Source organism: Chironomus tepperi, unplaced genomic scaffold, assembly GCF_022539635.2.
Source record: "Chironomus tepperi strain 1889 unplaced genomic scaffold, CSIRO-AGI_Ctep_v1 contig_219, whole genome shotgun sequence".
NCBI classification, from domain to species: Eukaryota; Metazoa; Arthropoda; class Insecta; order Diptera; family Chironomidae; genus Chironomus; species Chironomus tepperi.
The window spans coordinates 1,766,137-1,783,570 of record NW_027226341.1 but is presented as its reverse complement, the minus strand read 5'-3'; the positions used below and the strand labels follow the sequence as shown (position 1 = coordinate 1,783,570).

Sequence of the window (17,434 nt, the reverse complement as noted above, 5' to 3'; positions counted from 1 at the left end):
CAGATCTGTTTCTTAAAATAGAATTTCAATTTGTACATCTAATACAGTGGTGAGCAACCTTTTATTTTTCACGGCACACCTTGATGGTAGGAATCGACCAAAATCGCACGTTGCGTTCGGTTCAAGGCATTTCCAAAAATGTTTGGCGGCACACTAATGTGTCGCGGCACAAAGGTTGCCCACCACTAATATAATACTACTGTAAACTGACATTTTTGAATGTAAACAATACACAATGCAGCATATGCATATGCCCATCCTCTTTGTCACTTGTTTATTACACATATACACAAGCGAGCCCATTTTTCCATAACTTTTCTGTTTTTGTTTTGATCATCATATGAGTCAGCCTTATGTACATCATGAATTTTGTTATCAGTTTGAGTTGTTTATTTACATGAATCCAAATATTTTCTCTGAGATTCGTATTCGTTTTGTTCTTTTAATCTAGAGAGCACTTGCTTGTTCCATTCAGTTTAAATTTGACATTCAATCAAATCGGAAGCAAAAATAGAATGTTAAGAACGATACAGTTACTTTTAGGAGCGTTTTGTTGTAGTCAGTATTTTGATCCGCGTACAGAAAACCAAATCAAGGATGATGGAATCCTTAAAAGAACTCTTGTAGATCCTCATTTTGAAAAGGGTCATAGTGGAATTGTCCAATTGTTTGAGTGGAAATGGCTAGATATAGCTAAAGAATGTGAGGAGTTTCTTGGTCCCAAAAAGTTTGGAGGAGTGCAAATAAGTCCACCCAATGAGTACGTCATAATTGATGGACGTCCATGGTTTGAAAGGTATCAACCTATAAGCTACAAGATCGCTACCAGATCAGGTAGTTCTTCATGTTGTTGTGCATTTCAAAGTGATTTTTCTAAGAATTCCAATATTTTTTAAGGCGACAGAAAAGACTTTCTTGAAATGACCAAAAGATGCAATGCAGTTGGTGTCAGGTAACAATTTTTGTTCTATTTCATTGCAAAATAATGATTATATTTTGTAAAATAATTTAGAATATATGCAGATGTGGTTATTAATCATATGGCTGCAGATCAAGTGAATATTACTGCTATTGGAACAGGTGGATCTACCGCAGTACCGTCTACTAGAAATTATTCCGCAATTCCATTTAATGTTACAAATTTTCATCCACCTTGTGCTGTAAACAACTACAATGATGCCTATAATGTCAGAAATTGTGAATTGGTTGGACTGCATGACTTAAATCAAACCGAGGAAGATACACGAGTTAAAATTGTTAACTATTTCAACGACTTAATTGATCTTGGTGTTGCAGGTACATAATCACATTAAGAATATTAATGGCCTTTTATGTAAAAAATGTCTATTTTCGGTAGGCTTCAGAGTTGATGCTTCCAAGCACATGTATCCAACAGATTTAGAGGTGATCTTCAATCGAGTAAAATACTTAAACACGACATTTGGATTTAAGCCAAAGTCAGATCCATTCGTTTATCAAGAAGTCATTGATACAGGAAACGAAGCAATCAGTAAATATGAATATATATTTGCATGCGTAACTGAATTCCGTTATTCGTCTGAGCTTGGAAGATCATTTAGTGGCGGAGATGATTTGAAATGGTTGATAGGATTTGGCGAGAAGTGGTCTCTTTTACCATCACATTTTGCTGTCGTATTTATTGACAATCATGACAATCAACGATCTTCGGGAAGTGGAATACTTTCGTATAAAATGAGAAAAAATTATATTATGGCACAATCATTTTCACTAGCTCACCCATACGGAATTAAGAGAATAATGAGTTCATTTGCATTTGACGATAACAGTCAGGGGCCGCCTCACGATGAGAATTTCAATATTTTATCACCAGGCATTGACTCTACTGGAAATTGTACAAATGGTTGGGTTTGCGAACATCGATGGCGTTCTATTGCATCTATGGTACAGTTCATGAATGTCGTTGACGGTGAACCAGTTACATCTTGGTGGGATAATGGCAAAAACCAGATTGCATTCTCACGTGGTTCCAAAGGATTTATTGTATTCAATTTGGACAATGAAGACATCGATTTTAGATCGATAAGCACAACATTAGAACCAGGAACGTATTGTGATATTATAACTGGAGAAAAAATAGCAGAAGATGAATGCTCTGGTAAAAAAATAGAAGTACAATCCGATGGAATAATACTTATAAATATGTCAAAAAATGATCCAAATGGAGTATTAGCTCTACACATTGAACAAAGAGTAGAAATGAAGCATCACAAAAGTTTCCTAATATAAATATTTGTAAACCTGAATTTTTAACTCCATATTTCAATGAATTCTTTGTGAACGTGATAAATAGAACGAAAACATGACAAAAAGGCTAATATTTGCTACACATGAATAATTATGTTTAGGTCAATTCTAAAACTATTCAATAAGAAAATATTTGTAAGAAAAAAATCAACACATGTAATAAATAGCTAATCCTTGAAAAAAGAACATACGTTTGATATTTTAGAGGGTTCACTAAGGGATCATTTACTTAGTCCATTAAAGAGTAAAGAACTATTTTAAAAAGTAAGCAATGGAGTTCTTGGTATTCGCACTGAACGTAGTAAGTGAACGACCCTTAGTTGTCAAATTAGTGGTTCTATTGGTTCTCCCCATGAGCAGGTAACGCACAAAAATTCTAAAACCAATACACATATCCGCAACACAACGCTATGTTTGAAATCATTTAATGATGCCATTGAAAATTAACTCGACTCCATGCACAATTCGAGTCGACTTCGATCTCTGGGTAAAACTGCTTCAGAATTACTGTTAAACTGACAGAAAAAGTATAATTCCGAATTACGGATGCGATAGGACTCGAACCAACGCTCTACGATTTCCGGTTGCATGCTCCTACCACTGAGCTATTGTGGATCATTCTACTATACGACAAAGAGTCATATACATTATGCACTTTCTGTATCCCTCTTACTACTGAACTCCCAATGATAAATTGTTGAAAGGACATTACTGGAATCCAATTCTAACAACAACTTTTCATCATCAATAAATAAAGATATTCAATTTAAATAAATTTATTGTTTTATAAATGAGAGATGTAAATGACAACTTCACACTCAATTTATTAGTTTTATATCAACATATAAGATAACTCAATTACTATTTATGCTCTTAATTAAATTTAAACAATTATTTCAACAAATAACAAGATTTGATTAAATATTAAACAAATAACAAGAAACGTTAACAAGATCATCAATTAGGAGCGAAAACAATATTTACAGCCTTTAATGTATGGTGGGAGATATCGAACTACATTTTTTTAAATTACTGCTGGGGCATGCCAAAGCTTGGTTGGAAAACATTAGGATTTACCATAGCTTGTGACTGTTGAAATTGTTGGGGAATCTGTTGATTAGGATATTGAATTTGATACTGAGGCTCTGATGCTTGTGCAAATTGCTGTTGAGGATGAACTTGTGGACTATATGCAATTTGTTGCTGTTGAATTGGATGAATTTCTTGTTGTGGCGTCTGTGCCTGATAATAATTTTGTGGTGTTACGACCTGATGTACATATTGAGGATTTGGATATGCACTAAATGTTTCATATTGTGTACTAGCTTCAGTTACATGATCGTCAACAGGTTTTAAAGTTTGTGAAGGGAAATTGTGGTGGATAACGTAGGACCCGGGACCATTTTGATTTTGTGCATGTGGCAATTGATGAGAATTTTGGCTGTTTTGCTTTTGATGATTGTGATTATTATTAAAGTTGGTATTCAATGTAAAGCCACTTGGTGGTTGAGGAGTATCGAATGGGATCTTATGTAAATTTTTGGGAATTGCTACGACTGCAAATTGTGGTTGATGTGATTGTTGCTGTTGATTTTGTTGATTCTGCTGTTGTTGTTGCTGGGCTTTAGCTTGTTGATTTAAATTATTCAATTGCTGTTGAATAATATTGTTATGGGCAGAATTTCTTTGTGGATGATTATTTTGCTGTTGTTGCTGAGGATGGTTTTGTTGTTGCTGTTGATGATGATTTTGTTGTTGTTGTTGATGATGACTATTCAGATTTTGATGGTGTTGATGGCTATTCTGATTTTTTAATTCCTGATTTTGGCGATTTTGTTGCTTATGATGTTGCTCATGCTGCTGTTGTTGTTGCCTATGATGCTGCTGTTGTTGTTGTTGTTGCAACAACTGTTGTTGCTGATGATTTTTATTTCCTTTAAGATTTATATTTCTTCTGTATTCATCATCTTGTGGATTATTATTTTCGGAATTGTGTTTATTTTTCTTTTTTATATTTTCATAATTTTTTGATCCTGCAAAAAATGAATCATCAAGATTAAAATTGCCTGGGAAGCCACTGAACTGATCTCCGATTGAATTTTGTTGATTGTAATGATGAGATTTTATTGGCGGAGCTGGGATAAAGACAGGAACCTTAACTTCTTTAATTTTTTCAACTGGTACAGCGACTTTCACTGGATATGGAGTTGGGACTTTAATATATTTTTCCACAATTTTTTCAACTGGATAGGGTTTTGGGACTTCAATTTCTTTCACTACTGGGATGTGCCTAGAGTTTGGAAAAACATATGATTAAACATATTGTATTTCTTAAAGTCTATAATTACTTACACTGGGACTTCTACAGGAACCTATTGAGAAAACCATAAAGCTTTAAGAAAAATCCATCAATTAAATATTTAATGACTAGGAATATAACTCGCCTTTCTTTCTACAATTTTTTCTACGGGAACTTTAACTATTTTTTCTATGTGGACGGGATAGGGAACTTGCACCTGTGTGTAAAGATTTTGGAATTCGCTGCAGATGTTAATTTTAATTTTTTCTTTCATGCACCAATTATTATTAATTAAATTTTACCGTATGCTTGGTTTTTTACCTTCTTTTCTACTGGATATGGTGTTGGAACCTTAATGAATTTTTCAACAATCTTCTCCACTGGATAGGGCTCTATAATTCATTGTGATGTATTAAATAAAAGTTTAATTTCATATTTGTGTTATGGACTTACCTGGAACTTTGACATATTCTTTAACTGCGTACGGTACCTTTAGGAAAAATGTAATTTTCAATGGTATTAAAAACAGACATTAGTTAAAGCTTACCTTCTTCTCAATATATTTCTCAACTGGGTAAGGTTGAGGAACATGGACGATTTTCTCAACAATTTTCTCTACTGGTATATGAACTGGTACTTTGATTTCATACGGAACCTATAAAAAATTAGCATACGTGTTTTATGGAATAATCGGTAATTATTCACTTCTGTTTAAGGCATAGCTTGTTATTATTTTTTATTGTCTATTAAGTTGCTCATTATGAATGGTTTAATGAATTGATTATCGGAAGTGATCCTACCTTCTTTTCAACAAACTTTTGAATTTCTACAGGAACTTTGACAATTTTCTCAACAAGCTTTTCTACTGGATAAGGCTTTGGTACGTGAACGATTTTTTCAACAATTTTTTCAACTGGAACCTCAACCTATTTGGTACAAAAATCATATTTAGATCACATATTCAAACATCAATAGAGTTTCTTACCTTGAATGGCACCTTTTTTTCGACAGGCACGTGGACAATTTTTTCAACTTCAACCTTGTATGGAACCTTCTTTTCGACAACCTTTTCTACGATTTTCTCTACTGGTACATGAACGATTTTTTCGACTGGAAATGGTTCCTTCTTAACAACAGTTTTGACATGATTATGATGATGGTGGTGGTGATGATGCTTAATTTTGATTTTTTCTTTTATGACCTCTTGATGAATACTTGATTCCGTTTCTGAATCTATTGGACTTGCAGTTTGACGACTTGGATTAGATCCTGAAGGCTGATTGTCACTGGATTTTTTAGTGTCAGTGTATTCAATATTCCTAATATTATCAGCTTTAGTTGTCAATTCTGGTGTTTTTCGTGTCTGTGTTTCAATTTCTTCAGTCTTTTCTGGTTTATTAGTTGTAGTCGTCGTAGTTGTAGATCTTTTAGATTGTTTAGATGGACGTTGTTGATGAGTATTTTCTTCCTTTTTATTTAGATAAATATGAACAGTTTTTCCATTTTTAGGTGACATTCTTTTAACTTTTGGTCTCACTTGCCAGTTTCTATCTTGAGCTGGTGTTTGATTATTTTCATCTAAAGCATAATTAACACTTTCACGTTCATATTCATCTGGCCTTTGTTCATAAAATTTCATTCGTTTAACTTTTTGTACACCATTAATTTTAACTGGCATTTGATCTTGCTCATAATCAATATGTCTTACACTTTCACCTTCATATTCATTTGGTTCTTCTCTATATCCACTAGATAGTGTAATCAGTGATATTAACACTAGCACTGTCTCTATCTGCATTGTAAAATTTTTAATTTTTTTTCTTGTTAAATTCAACGTCCACAAAACTCATTGACTTACCTGAAAAAGTATCATAATTGAACTAATATTTACTGTATGTGTCTATCTTATCCTAATTTCAAACGTTTTCTGATTATAATTACCTAAAATGCACTTTTATTTATAGTAGTTCCCACACACTATGTTTTTCTGCAGAAAGAAATGAAGTGATTAGCAGAAAGGAAAAGGAGGGAGGTTTTGTATTTTTTGAAGTTAAACGCAACAAATAAAGTAATATTTGAATGAGAAATTTTAGAAACATAAAATGCATTCCACAACAATAATCATAATTGATTTCGTGCATGAAAGCAGTAAGCAAACATAACTATCTATTTAATTCAAACAAGTCACCAAAAATGATATTAGTTTCAACTAACAAAATTGTGTTTTGTATCAAACATGCTATTTTTTAAGGGTTCAACTAAAATTTCAAGTCTACTTACAAAAACCCAGAACAGCAGCCTTGGCCGAACTGCATATAAAATAAAGTCCTAAAGTGAAGGAAATGGAGACCTGTGGATCTGAACCGAGCCTAACTATTTTTTAAATGTTTAAAATCATAAAGGATAATTTACTGTCATCAAGGAAGGAATAGGTTCCTTTAGAAGGATTGTTGTGATAATAAAACTGCTGAAAAAAATTTTAAAGCATGGCATACATTTTAATACATTTCTCAGTATAACATCAAAACATTTCTCAGCTTAGTACCCGAGCAGCACACCGTATTTGCTAGGGTACCGTTTCGTCGTCCTATTAACGGTAAGACGCAAAGTTCCCCTGACGGCTAATTTCGACTCATTTTTAAGACGAAAAGTGCGGTTCACCGCATTGTTCAGCTCGGGGTATATTTCCAATGGAAGAAAATCTCTGAAATATTTTCACTTAATCAAATTTCGCGAACTCATTCATCCATATTTTCAGTTGATTGATTGAAATACCATAACTTAAAATTTTCAGGCAAATAATTAAATTTTTTTTTTTTATTTTTTATTTCATAATCGGCAATTTTGTATGAGCATTGAACTTGATTTTGATGTATTTTCTCGTGTTGTACTTAAGCTAAAAGAAAAAACTATGATCTAATAGAGGCTATACGGTATGCATTTACATGCTTATCATGCCTTCATGCATCGATTGTGACGATTATGTTGTATTATGCATGTGAAGAATATTTGAAGCCGCGATAATTTAAATGTATTTTTTAATTGCATGAATCAATGAAAGTAAAATGCAAAGAAGCAATCCACTTCCTCCTGAAAGCAAAATTTAGCTAAAAATAAAAGTTTTATGATCATAAAAATTTGATTTGTTTTTCTTACAGTTTCCTGGTTATTTTATTTTTATAAATTGTATACATTTTAATATGTCTGATTAATTCATTCAATTTCCTGAGCTTATTACTCAAAGCTCCATGGAATTCAAACAATAGGATTCAAATATAAAACTTGAAAATGTTGACTTTAGTTTTATAGATTTTTTAGGGTCAGTTTCTAAACAAAATTTCAAAATAAAAATTAAATACAAATAAGTAAATCCAAAAAAAAAATCTTAAAATTGATTAAGATATGCAAAATTTTTAAATCATTTCTTGTCGTCAAATTCCCAAATTTTAATATATACAAAATATCAATAAATTTTTAAAAGTTTTAAATTTTCAAATAATATTTTAATAAAATCAGTTGCCATTCCAAAAAATTTAAAATGAGTAAGTGATGTGCAAATTCCTTTCATTTACTCTCTTTCAGAGTTGACAAAAATCGGGTTTTGTCACTTGTCAGATCACCTTCCCTAGGTGACCTCTTCCGCCGATCGCACCTTCCGCTGATTGCCTTATTCCATCAATGGTCCTGAGGAAGATGTCAATCTACGGAAGGAGCCATTAGGAGAAGAAGCCACCTGCGGAAGCAGTGATTTGTAGGCCTTATCCCGATTATTTCTCCCTGCATGCCAACTCTGCTCCATTATTATCCAAAAAGATACACAAATTTATAATAAATTCTCATAATATTCTTATATTTCCATTTCAGTTTCAAAATTATCAATCTTCTTAGCATAAAAAATTGTAAAACATTTTTTTCATAACAACAATGTATGTATTTGCTCATATGAGGTGACTAAACTTACACTAAACTCAAAACAAATTTCTATAAAAGCTTTATATTATTGAGTGCATGGAGTACATTTTTATTAAGTTACAATTATAACATGTGAAATAAATATGTTCAATTACAAGCAGCATTAAATGGTTAATTATTTTATTAATTTTAAAAATTGTGCTTGTAATTGTAAAGTAAATCCATTATCTATTTTTCGCAATTGTTTGTTTCGTTTTTTCATTTTTTTCGTTTTGTTTAAATTTCACTAAGCAAATAAAAAATTAAGTATAAGTTTTTAAATAGGTATGTTTGAAAAAAAGAATAAATAAATAATAAAAAGAAGTCAAGAGAACAAGAAAAACAGACCAAAACAAAATATTCATGACATTTATTGTTCATCACACATAACAAGCATTCGTAAAATGATAATTTACTTTGATGACGGGTAATAGTAGAGAACAGTGTTACATGGCAATTGCCATTTTGAAGCTTGTAATTCAATTAACTGCAATAATGTTCGACGAACAGCAGGTTGAGATGCTGAAGAGTTTAAGAATGCATCACGGACATTTATGAATAATGTTTCCAATTGTTGTGGGATTTGAGTTTCGAGATCTTTTCCAATACATGTCAAAACGAAGAATAGGCATTCAATCTATAAGCAAATTAATTTACGATCATGTTTAATTGTAGGCAGAAAAAAGGATAGCTCGAAGCAGACTCGGATTTTGTATGGAAAAGTCGACTCCACCTCAAATTCAAGTCGACTTCGAGCTCTAGTAGAAATGCTATATACCTCGGATAATGATCGAACTGGTGATTTAACGCAATCTTCACAACATTTACCAAGCAATGTCAATAGAACTAATGGCGGTGAAATGCCGTCACACTGTGTTCTCAATTGCAATTGGCGTCGTTTAAGCTGACAAAACATTTCCGTGAGAAATGCCATGAAAGCTGTAAATCGTGGTCGTGATGGATTCTTTGAGTTCGGAATTGCTCCAAGAACTTTGTCACGTTCTTGATAGTATTGACGACATAGATTTAAGAGAGCTTCGAGGAAAGTTTCCTTTTGTTCTTTTGATATAATTGAAATGCACAAGCGTGAAATTGGAAGGGAATATCTACAATAAAAAATACATAAACATAAAATTCAAAAATATTGACGTCAAATCATACCTTCGTCCTTCTATGGCACGATTCATGCAATGAGTTGCTAATTCCATCAAGCATCTTGCATTTAATTGATTGGGATCATCAGAAGCACTACTTATCATTGACATTATTTCGGGAGAAAATGGTCCTATATCTTCCACACTTAATCCTAATCCCAAACTAGCGATACCTCTTGTAAGAGCATCAGCAGATGACATAGACTTAGATCTTTGGAGTGGAAGTGGTTTCAACATATTATTTATTATTGCATTATTAGTACTGTTGCCATTGGAAACAGGTGGCTGATATGATTGATGAATTATTGGTTCTGGTGCAAATTTTACTCTTGGAGAAGATTGCTAAAATAGTTTAAAAAGATTAATAAGCTTCAGAAGGGACCAGCATCGAAAAAATTGTTTTACATGTAAAATATTCCCAGAAGATGGCGAATTGACTAAAGGCATGTGAGATGCTTGATGAATAATCCCACTATTCATTTGCAATTGATGTGTTCCTCCAAGAAGAAGACGTTGTTGCTGAATTTGCTGCATAACTTGACGATTATGCTGTGCGATTTGCATCTGCATATTTCCACTTGATTTGGAGTGTTGAATAGAGTTGAGATTATTTGATGAATTATATAGTGGCAATGAAGATCTAAGGTACAAAATTAGTCATGTGTTAAAAGAACAATAAGAATTATTTAGACTGTATTGTGTACCTGTTGTTACCCATGTTAGATTGCATTCCCATTGTAAATTCTTGTGCGTGAACATTAAGTTTATTTTGTGGAATATCCATTCGGATATCTGTAATGAAAAACAAACCATTCATATGGTATTCACTTTTTGTTTAAAAAAAATTACTTGGTGGTCTGTATATTTCCAGGGCTGGTTTCATTCTAATCTGCTGCTGTTGAAAGCCCATACTACGACGTTTATTCATGTTCTGAAAAATGTTGTAGTTCTATTTAATTAAATAAAACATGATGTTATAATTTATAAGAATTATTAGGATACATTAAGTATAATTATCAAAACTTACTTGTGGATTTGAAGCTCTAATAAAGCTTCTTTCTCGTGATATACCAGCCGGTGTTACATGATTATTTAGAACAGCACTAGGTAAATCTGGCATCTTAACTGACTTTTTTAATTCATTTGGATTTGTCATATTTGTTATCGAAGTTTGTTGCAATGATAATGACATGTCAATGGCACTTGAATTCAATGGAGCTTCGATTTGTTCCTTATTACTATTTTCAGACATATTTGTTGATATTTAAATGGCACAGCACTTTTTTTTAGAATTGAAATTCTTTTTCAATTTAAAAGATTTTTTTTATCACAAGAAATTTTACACAAAATATTTGTTTAACTTGTGAAATTGAGATTCTGCGTGTAAAGCATGAAATAAAATAATTAGTAATTTTGTTATTAATTCATTTTAAATTCTTAATTGCACAGTTCAAAGTCGAATCGAATTTTGAATAGAAAAGTCGACTCAAGTCAACTCGACTGTACATAAAACGGGAGTCGACGTTGAGATATGCTTAACAGAAAATGGATCTTAAGAAAAATTGATTCATACACGATCGGCAGCAATCATTTATTGCAACCAACTGACTGCCATATGATACCCAATTGGCAATTTTCATGTTTACTGCCATACAAATAATATTCATGTGACCGGCATCTGTCAACCATGAAAAACTTATGCCGATTGGGATAATCGCAAAACTGTCATATGTCGAATCTTAGATTTACTAAAGCCCACTAAAACTTATAACTTCAATGTCACAATAGTAAAATCACAATACAAAAATAAATATTTTACTATAATTCAGCTTCTCCGCAACGTGCGTGGGCTTTGCAAATTAAATAAACATCACAAAAATATTGTTTTATCTCATGATTATTTATTTAAGTCTACACAGAGATATATGTAGTTTCTTAATTTATTTTCATTAGCATTGAATTAATAGGAAGTACACAGATGTCATCTAATCGCGAATGTACACATTTTTTTGCAGATTATTAATTTCTTAATTTCATTCAAAAATGAGTAAATTGCATGAAAATGTTTAAGTTATTAAAAAACAATATTCATTGAAGCATGTTATGAATATTATTTCCATTTAACAGTCGAAGAAGTGTTTTGAATTTTAATGTTGTCTTCATGGACATAGACATTCATGGATGATTCATATTGCATTTTATAATAAGTGTCAATAGTTTCTTACAGAACTCGAAATTGACTTAAATCCACTCGATTCCATATAAAATTCGAGTCGGCTTCGAGCTCTAGTTTGATAGAGAGTTTGTGTATTGCAATAGTATTTAGCACATTTATGTCACTTTTCACTAGTTTAAATCATTTCTGATACATCATTCGATGAAAATCTATTAAGATGTCATAGTTATTTTTGTAATGTTTCATTAATTAATCATGAATCATCAGAGAAGTAAACACATTTGTTAGAATTTGCAGCATCTTTAGTATTACGGCTGAGAAGAAAATTCTCTCTTTAGACTCTATTTTATTGTAATTCATGAATCATAAGTGATGATATGAAAATTCAAAAAATTGATTCATGAAAAAAGTAAAATCGTGCATGCAAAATTTTAAGAAGAGATCTAAGAGAGTAAACATATGAGTCTTATAAATATGTGTACACTATAAGTATCGTATATATCCGATACCACTACTTCTCTGCTTGTGGATTTACTATTTTTAGCACCGCGGGCACTGCGATTAAAACACATTTTATCGTTGTGTGTGAGTGAGAATGTGATCATTGCGACTTTTCAGATTGAAGAAAAATTTTCATAATTTTTTGTGGTATTTTGTCTCAAATTTGCTTGAGCATTATGATGCGTTTATGCATTTATATACACAATTAATAAGAATCAAATGATAATTTAACCATTACTTTAATAAACATTTTACCTTTTAGTATAAAAGCAGACAAATAACTACCGTAATGTATTATAATAAATTCAACACTCCCACACGATAATAATTTAGATATTTATTTTTACAAAGATATTGGGACGATGTAAAAACTGATTTCATTAAAGCAAATTGTTTTACTTAAAAGTTAAAGTTAATAACTATTAGGTAACTGCAACAACATATTTTAATTTCTTCACTGTTTCAATTATCACGTTAAATGTCGTTCACATTTTTTTAAAAAATATTTTCAAGGCAAAGATTTTTAAAAACTAAAATTTTTTTATGTTCGATAGCAGAAATTATGAGAAAAATAATTAATTAACAAAATTAAAATTAATAAGGGAGGAAGAAAAAAATTCTTTCTCTTTTTTTCAGTATTTTTCTTTCCGTTTCGTATAGTCGGATTTCTTTCGAGTAACTGAGATGCATAGCAGAGGAGCTTTTCTTAAACGAACATGCGACGATATTTTTTTTTCAAAAATTCTCAATTTGATTCTTTTCTCTTTCTCTCGGATTTAAACACATTTTTTCATATGTACACATGAGCAACAAATGTGATTGTGTGACTTTGTGCAATGACTAATCAAGCAAAAATTGTATGATGAGAATGTAAATATTTAGTATTGAATGATACATTCAACTCAGAACAAATTTGTCAAAATTATAACTTATTTTGAAAATCTTAATATTTAATTGTTATAACAAACACTTAATTGCAAAGATTTGTTAGGCAGCATGTTGCCGTTTAACTATTCATACTATTGTGCCGATTATGAGACATAACAGAGGAATTGAGAAAGTCAAAGTCAAACTCTGAAGTTGACCAAATGTCAAGTGTATACCTGATGACCAAGCACTGTGTTATGATATGTATTTGAAAGAATAATTCTTCTTGAATTTCTAGTCAGATCATTCTGGTAATGTCGGGCCAAACCTGTAAATTAAGGATAATAATATATCATAGCTTTGAAATTGAAATTCGCTTACAACTTTCCGACGTAGTCCTCAATAGAGAGTATTTTTGTATCAGTATGTAGATCTGATATCCTTTCATATCTTGTTTTGTTGAGAACAATTCTCAAGAATTTGTAAAATATTGCAGCCGTTATTTTTCAATAAAGTTGTAAATGTCAATCAATTAAAGAAAATAGAGCTTATGTATATTTGTAAGTTATTTTAATATTATCACACATCAAAACTATTCTAGTGTTTTGTATTTAGCTTTTTGCGAACAGATATTTTCATCAGTCTGCTTTTAAAAATCAGTAGAGAAGGAAGTGTAAAATTGTTCTGTGTAAATATGAATCCGATTTGTAAACAATGTAATCGAATTTCTTTCGTGAATTTTTTGAGAAATACATCAACATTGTCAATAAAAAATTTCGCGGTATCTCAAAATGAATCAAAAAGTATTAAAAAGTTTAGTGACATTCCGCATATAAAGCGTTCGGAATTAATTTTGAGATTTCTTCCCAAAGGTTTGATATTTAATTTATCTCTTAAATTGTTTATTTATGATTTAGGTCAGTGGTGTTCAACCTGTATGCCGCTACACTCTAAAATTGTGCGCAAATTGTGCAAATTGTTTTGAAAAGCCGTCCGTTTTTATTTATAAAGTTTGTAACACAAAACATTTAAGGTCATTCCTAGTCACGTTTGTATATTTTACAAGATTTTTCTAGCAAAACAAATCTAATCTTTTTGACATACATATTTTGATAACGAATTCGGAAGTTCTATTTTTATATCACGTAAAATGTGAATGACTTCTACTGAGTTGTATTTTTAGAAATATTAACGAAAATTCCTGAATGTATTGTGTCCGTCTTCAAGTTTAGGCCACTATACGGAAGTAAATCACGGTTAACCCAATCATTGGGAAAATATTCGAATATGTGATATTGAGAAGACCATATCTATGCTAATAACATTAAACATCAAAACAAGTTTGATTATGTAGAAGTCGCAATTTTTTCATGCGTAGACCTTAGCAAAACATATGATCGTATCAATCACGAAATATTGTTTATGAAACTTAAGAAGTTAAAAATAAGCACAAGGTTTCTAAATCTATCAATGTCATCTTTAAATAATAGAAACCAAGTCACTAGGACAGGAGACAGATAAGATTCATTCTTAATAATCATTATTGGCACTCCGCAAAGTGGTGTTTAGTCAGGTTCTGTTTTTAATCTACTTTAATACCTTATTTAATATTCAATTATCTGTCAATCTTTTTATTTATTGTGATGATATATCGATTGATAATCATGGATCCACAGCTTCAAAAAAAAAATCACAGAAAATAATTTAAACTTAATTAGTGATTGGCTTGATACACAAGTTTTACTGTTTCAGAATCAAATACGATAAAATGTATTGATATTTGATGTAAATTATTGTAATATTATTACTTCCAGGAAAATACTATGGCTTAGGATTAAATGAATTGCATAGGTAGCGATACTAAGAATCAATAAATAAATTGACATAAGAAATTAAATATTATTTAACAATTTCAGAGCGATTAATGAAGAGTTTGGAAATATAGTTAGAATGCCATCCTTATTTGGGAAACCCGAAATGATTTTTTCTTACAACGATACTGATAATGAAACACTTTTACGGAATGAAAGCTCAAAACCGTACAGATATTCATTTGAGCCATTGAAATATTTTAGAGAGAAAATACGACCTGATGTTTACGGGGGAGAATATGGCAGCATGGCTTCTGAGTAAGACTTTTTAATTGTTTAAATCAGGGAGAAGATTACTTAGCCAACTTGACTATACGCCAAAAATTTCATATCCGTGGCGTGAAATTTTACGTCATTTTACGCCAGCGTCGTCTTTTGATTTTAATAAATTGTTTTTTTCAATATTGAAATGACTTGGATCTTTCTGGATCTTGCTTTGATGTTGACGAAGTGAATTTGTGACACTTCCACGAACTAAAAACAAGATCCAGTAATGTCAAAGTCACTTAAACGAACTAAAAACAATATCCAGTAACGTCAAAGCATCGGTTCACGGTGACGACGTGAAATGGAATATACGTTTCACGCTAAGTAATCTTCTCCCTGGTTTAAATACAATCAATAATAAGGAAAAATTTACCGTACAATTTATATTCAAAGGCATGGCGATAGATGGTATAAAATTAGAACACTCGTTAATCCAATAATGCTACAACCAAAAATGGTTCAAAGATATACAGAATCGATAAATCATATCACATCCGATTTTATTGATTACATCCTAAAAAGAGATTTAAACAAACAAATATCAAATCGAGATTTAAATCTATGGAGTTTGGAAAGCATCGCTAATATAACTTTAGACAGGCGTCTTGGACTTTTTAACGACACGAATAGTGAAGCTGCAGTGAAAATGATAGATGTAAATATAGACTAATGTTTTGAATTCCTGTTTTAAATCTTTCTTTTTATATCATAGCTTATTAGAAGATTTTTCATCATGTGTGCAGACTTTGAAGTTTCTCCATCAATATGGAAATATTATCATACAAAAGCTTTTAAAGAATATATGAAAGTTAACAATGACTTGCTAAAGTAAAGTAAATTTTTTATTAATTTTGAATATCCTAATGCAATAAATAATTTATATCCAACAGTATTGTAATGAACTATATAGAAGAAACAATAGAGCAGACGCGAGATAATCAAGGAGATAATGCAAATGGAATATTGCAGCAACTATTGAAGATTGATAAAAATGTTGCAATCATTATGGCAGTGGATTCGATGACAGCTGGTGTTGATACTGTACGTATAAAATACCTGATTTAAAAATATTTAAATCAATAAATTATTGAATATTTTTCATCAACAGACTGCATCTGCGATCACCGGTATACTTTATTGTCTTGCAAAAAATCCCGAAAAGCAAGAAAAGCTCCGAGAAGAAATCTTAAGAGAATTTACAACTCCTGAATTAAATGTTAAATCATTCGCAAATCTTCCATATTTGAGAGCATGCATCAAAGAAGGAATGCGTTTCTACCCACCTGTTTCAGGAACATCACGAAAAACAGATTTTGACTTAGTATTTTCTAATTATTTTATTCCCAAAGGAACCTATGTTATTACTTGGCCACAGCTTTTTTACCGTCGAGAAAACATTTTTCCACAGTCAAGTGAATATTTGCCTGAACGATGGACAAGAGAACAAAAATGTACACATTTAAATCAATCGACGAAATTTCATTTCTTACCCTTTGGACATGGTGTACGTTCGTGTGTTGGAAGAAGATTTGCAAACTTAGAAATGGAAGTATTCCTGATTAATTTCTTAAGACGCTTTAAAATTGAATGGAATGAAGATGACTTACAGATTCAAAGTACTTTCGTAAATATTCCTACTGGAAATGTAAAATTTACACTGAAAAAATTGTAAATAGTTGTTATTGGAGGTGTCGATTATTTGGGTTTTCAGGACATGCACAAATCCCAATGCCCTAATCCTAAGATTTCCCGAAGTCTCGGTCTCTACCTGGGAAGTCTCGTTCTCAGCATCGTAAACCCTTACCAAATCTCAAGACTCTCAAATACTTGTATAAATACAAAATATACCCTAAATTCCTACAACAAGCCCAAAATCCTAAATACTTGGGATATGTTTTCGACACCCCTAGTTGTGATTGATTAATAAAATAATATCCATGTTATATACAATATAGTGAATTTCAAGAGATTTTTATTTCAATTATTACATCAAACCTCAACATAACAGTTAATTAATTTCTAATATTTTACATATACAGTTCTTTAAAACTTTTATTTTACA

General features: G+C 31.3%; 4 protein-coding genes across 8 annotated transcripts; 2 read left to right on the top strand and 2 right to left on the bottom strand.

Moving 5' to 3' along the window:
• Positions 1-473: 473 nt before the first annotated feature.
• Positions 474-2,472, top strand: LOC139090594 (alpha-amylase-like). Its single transcript, XM_070640358.1, has 4 exons — positions 474-834; positions 898-952; positions 1,013-1,296; positions 1,358-2,472. Exons 1-4 carry the CDS (start codon positions 516-518, stop codon positions 2,266-2,268), a joined length of 1,569 nt encoding a protein of 522 aa, XP_070496459.1. The 5' UTR covers positions 474-515; the 3' UTR covers positions 2,269-2,472.
• Positions 2,473-3,161: 689 nt separating this feature from the next.
• On the bottom strand, positions 3,162-6,681 carry LOC139090724 (probable serine/threonine-protein kinase kinX). Of its 2 annotated transcripts, XM_070640526.1 has the most exons (9): positions 6,527-6,681; positions 5,571-6,377; positions 5,386-5,511; positions 5,133-5,240; positions 5,039-5,075; positions 4,907-4,977; positions 4,731-4,802; positions 4,639-4,658; positions 3,162-4,576 (listed from the first exon to the last, which is right to left on the bottom strand). In XM_070640526.1, the coding sequence occupies exons 2-9, from the start codon at positions 6,261-6,263 to the stop codon at positions 3,316-3,318; spliced, it is 2,388 nt and encodes a 795-aa protein (XP_070496627.1). In that variant the 5' UTR covers positions 6,264-6,377; positions 6,527-6,681; the 3' UTR covers positions 3,162-3,315. The 2 variants fall into 2 exon arrangements, with proteins under 2 accessions (XP_070496627.1, XP_070496626.1); XM_070640525.1 differs by having other exon boundaries at positions 5,571-6,681.
• A 1,041-nt stretch (positions 6,682-7,722) lies between these two features.
• Positions 7,723-13,033, bottom strand: LOC139090606 (uncharacterized). 4 transcript variants are annotated; one of them, XM_070640377.1, is made up of 8 exons: positions 12,623-13,033; positions 10,718-11,067; positions 10,540-10,639; positions 10,395-10,482; positions 10,096-10,330; positions 9,698-10,032; positions 9,315-9,642; positions 7,723-9,173 (listed from the first exon to the last, which is right to left on the bottom strand). In XM_070640377.1, the coding sequence occupies exons 2-8, from the start codon at positions 10,940-10,942 to the stop codon at positions 8,949-8,951; spliced, it is 1,536 nt and encodes a 511-aa protein (XP_070496478.1). In that variant the 5' UTR covers positions 10,943-11,067; positions 12,623-13,033; the 3' UTR covers positions 7,723-8,948. The 4 variants fall into 4 exon arrangements, with proteins under 4 accessions (XP_070496478.1, XP_070496480.1, XP_070496479.1 ...); XM_070640379.1 differs by having other exon boundaries at positions 10,395-10,434; XM_070640378.1 differs by having other exon boundaries at positions 10,540-10,621.
• A 796-nt stretch (positions 13,034-13,829) lies between these two features.
• Positions 13,830-17,331, top strand: LOC139090741 (cytochrome P450 CYP12A2-like). The gene is made up of 7 exons (XM_070640546.1): positions 13,830-14,106; positions 15,049-15,085; positions 15,151-15,363; positions 15,766-16,027; positions 16,085-16,200; positions 16,263-16,413; positions 16,481-17,331. The coding sequence occupies exons 1-7, from the start codon at positions 13,929-13,931 to the stop codon at positions 17,042-17,044; spliced, it is 1,521 nt and encodes a 506-aa protein (XP_070496647.1). The 5' UTR covers positions 13,830-13,928; the 3' UTR covers positions 17,045-17,331.
• The last annotated feature ends 103 nt before the right edge of the window (positions 17,332-17,434 follow it).

Coding starts and splice junctions, on each gene's coding strand:
- LOC139090594 (XM_070640358.1), top strand. CDS start 516: ATGTTAAGAACGATACAGTTACTTTTAGGAGCGTTTTGTTGTAGTCAG. Junction 835..897: donor CAAGATCGCTACCAGATCAG/GTAGTTCTTCAT, acceptor ATATTTTTTAAG/GCGACAGAAAAGACTTTCTT. Junction 1,297..1,357: donor AATTGATCTTGGTGTTGCAG/GTACATAATCAC, acceptor TATTTTCGGTAG/GCTTCAGAGTTGATGCTTCC.
- LOC139090724 (XM_070640525.1), bottom strand. CDS start 6,383: ATGCAGATAGAGACAGTGCTAGTGTTAATATCACTGATTACACTATCT. Junction 4,659..4,730: donor AAAAAATTGTAGAAAGAAAG/GCGAGTTATATT, acceptor TTTTCTCAATAG/GTTCCTGTAGAAGTCCCAGT. Junction 4,577..4,638: donor GTTCCTGTAGAAGTCCCAGT/GTAAGTAATTAT, acceptor TCCAAACTCTAG/GCACATCCCAGTAGTGAAAG.
- LOC139090741 (XM_070640546.1), top strand. CDS start 13,929: ATGAATCCGATTTGTAAACAATGTAATCGAATTTCTTTCGTGAATTTT. Junction 16,201..16,262: donor GTTAACAATGACTTGCTAAA/GTAAAGTAAATT, acceptor TATATCCAACAG/TATTGTAATGAACTATATAG. Junction 16,414..16,480: donor TGACAGCTGGTGTTGATACT/GTACGTATAAAA, acceptor TTTCATCAACAG/ACTGCATCTGCGATCACCGG.
- LOC139090606 (XM_070640377.1), bottom strand. CDS start 10,942: ATGTCTGAAAATAGTAATAAGGAACAAATCGAAGCTCCATTGAATTCA. Junction 10,640..10,717: donor TTAGAGCTTCAAATCCACAA/GTAAGTTTTGAT, acceptor TTAATTAAATAG/AACTACAACATTTTTCAGAA. Junction 10,483..10,539: donor GGAAATATACAGACCACCAA/GTAATTTTTTTT, acceptor TTTTCATTACAG/ATATCCGAATGGATATTCCA.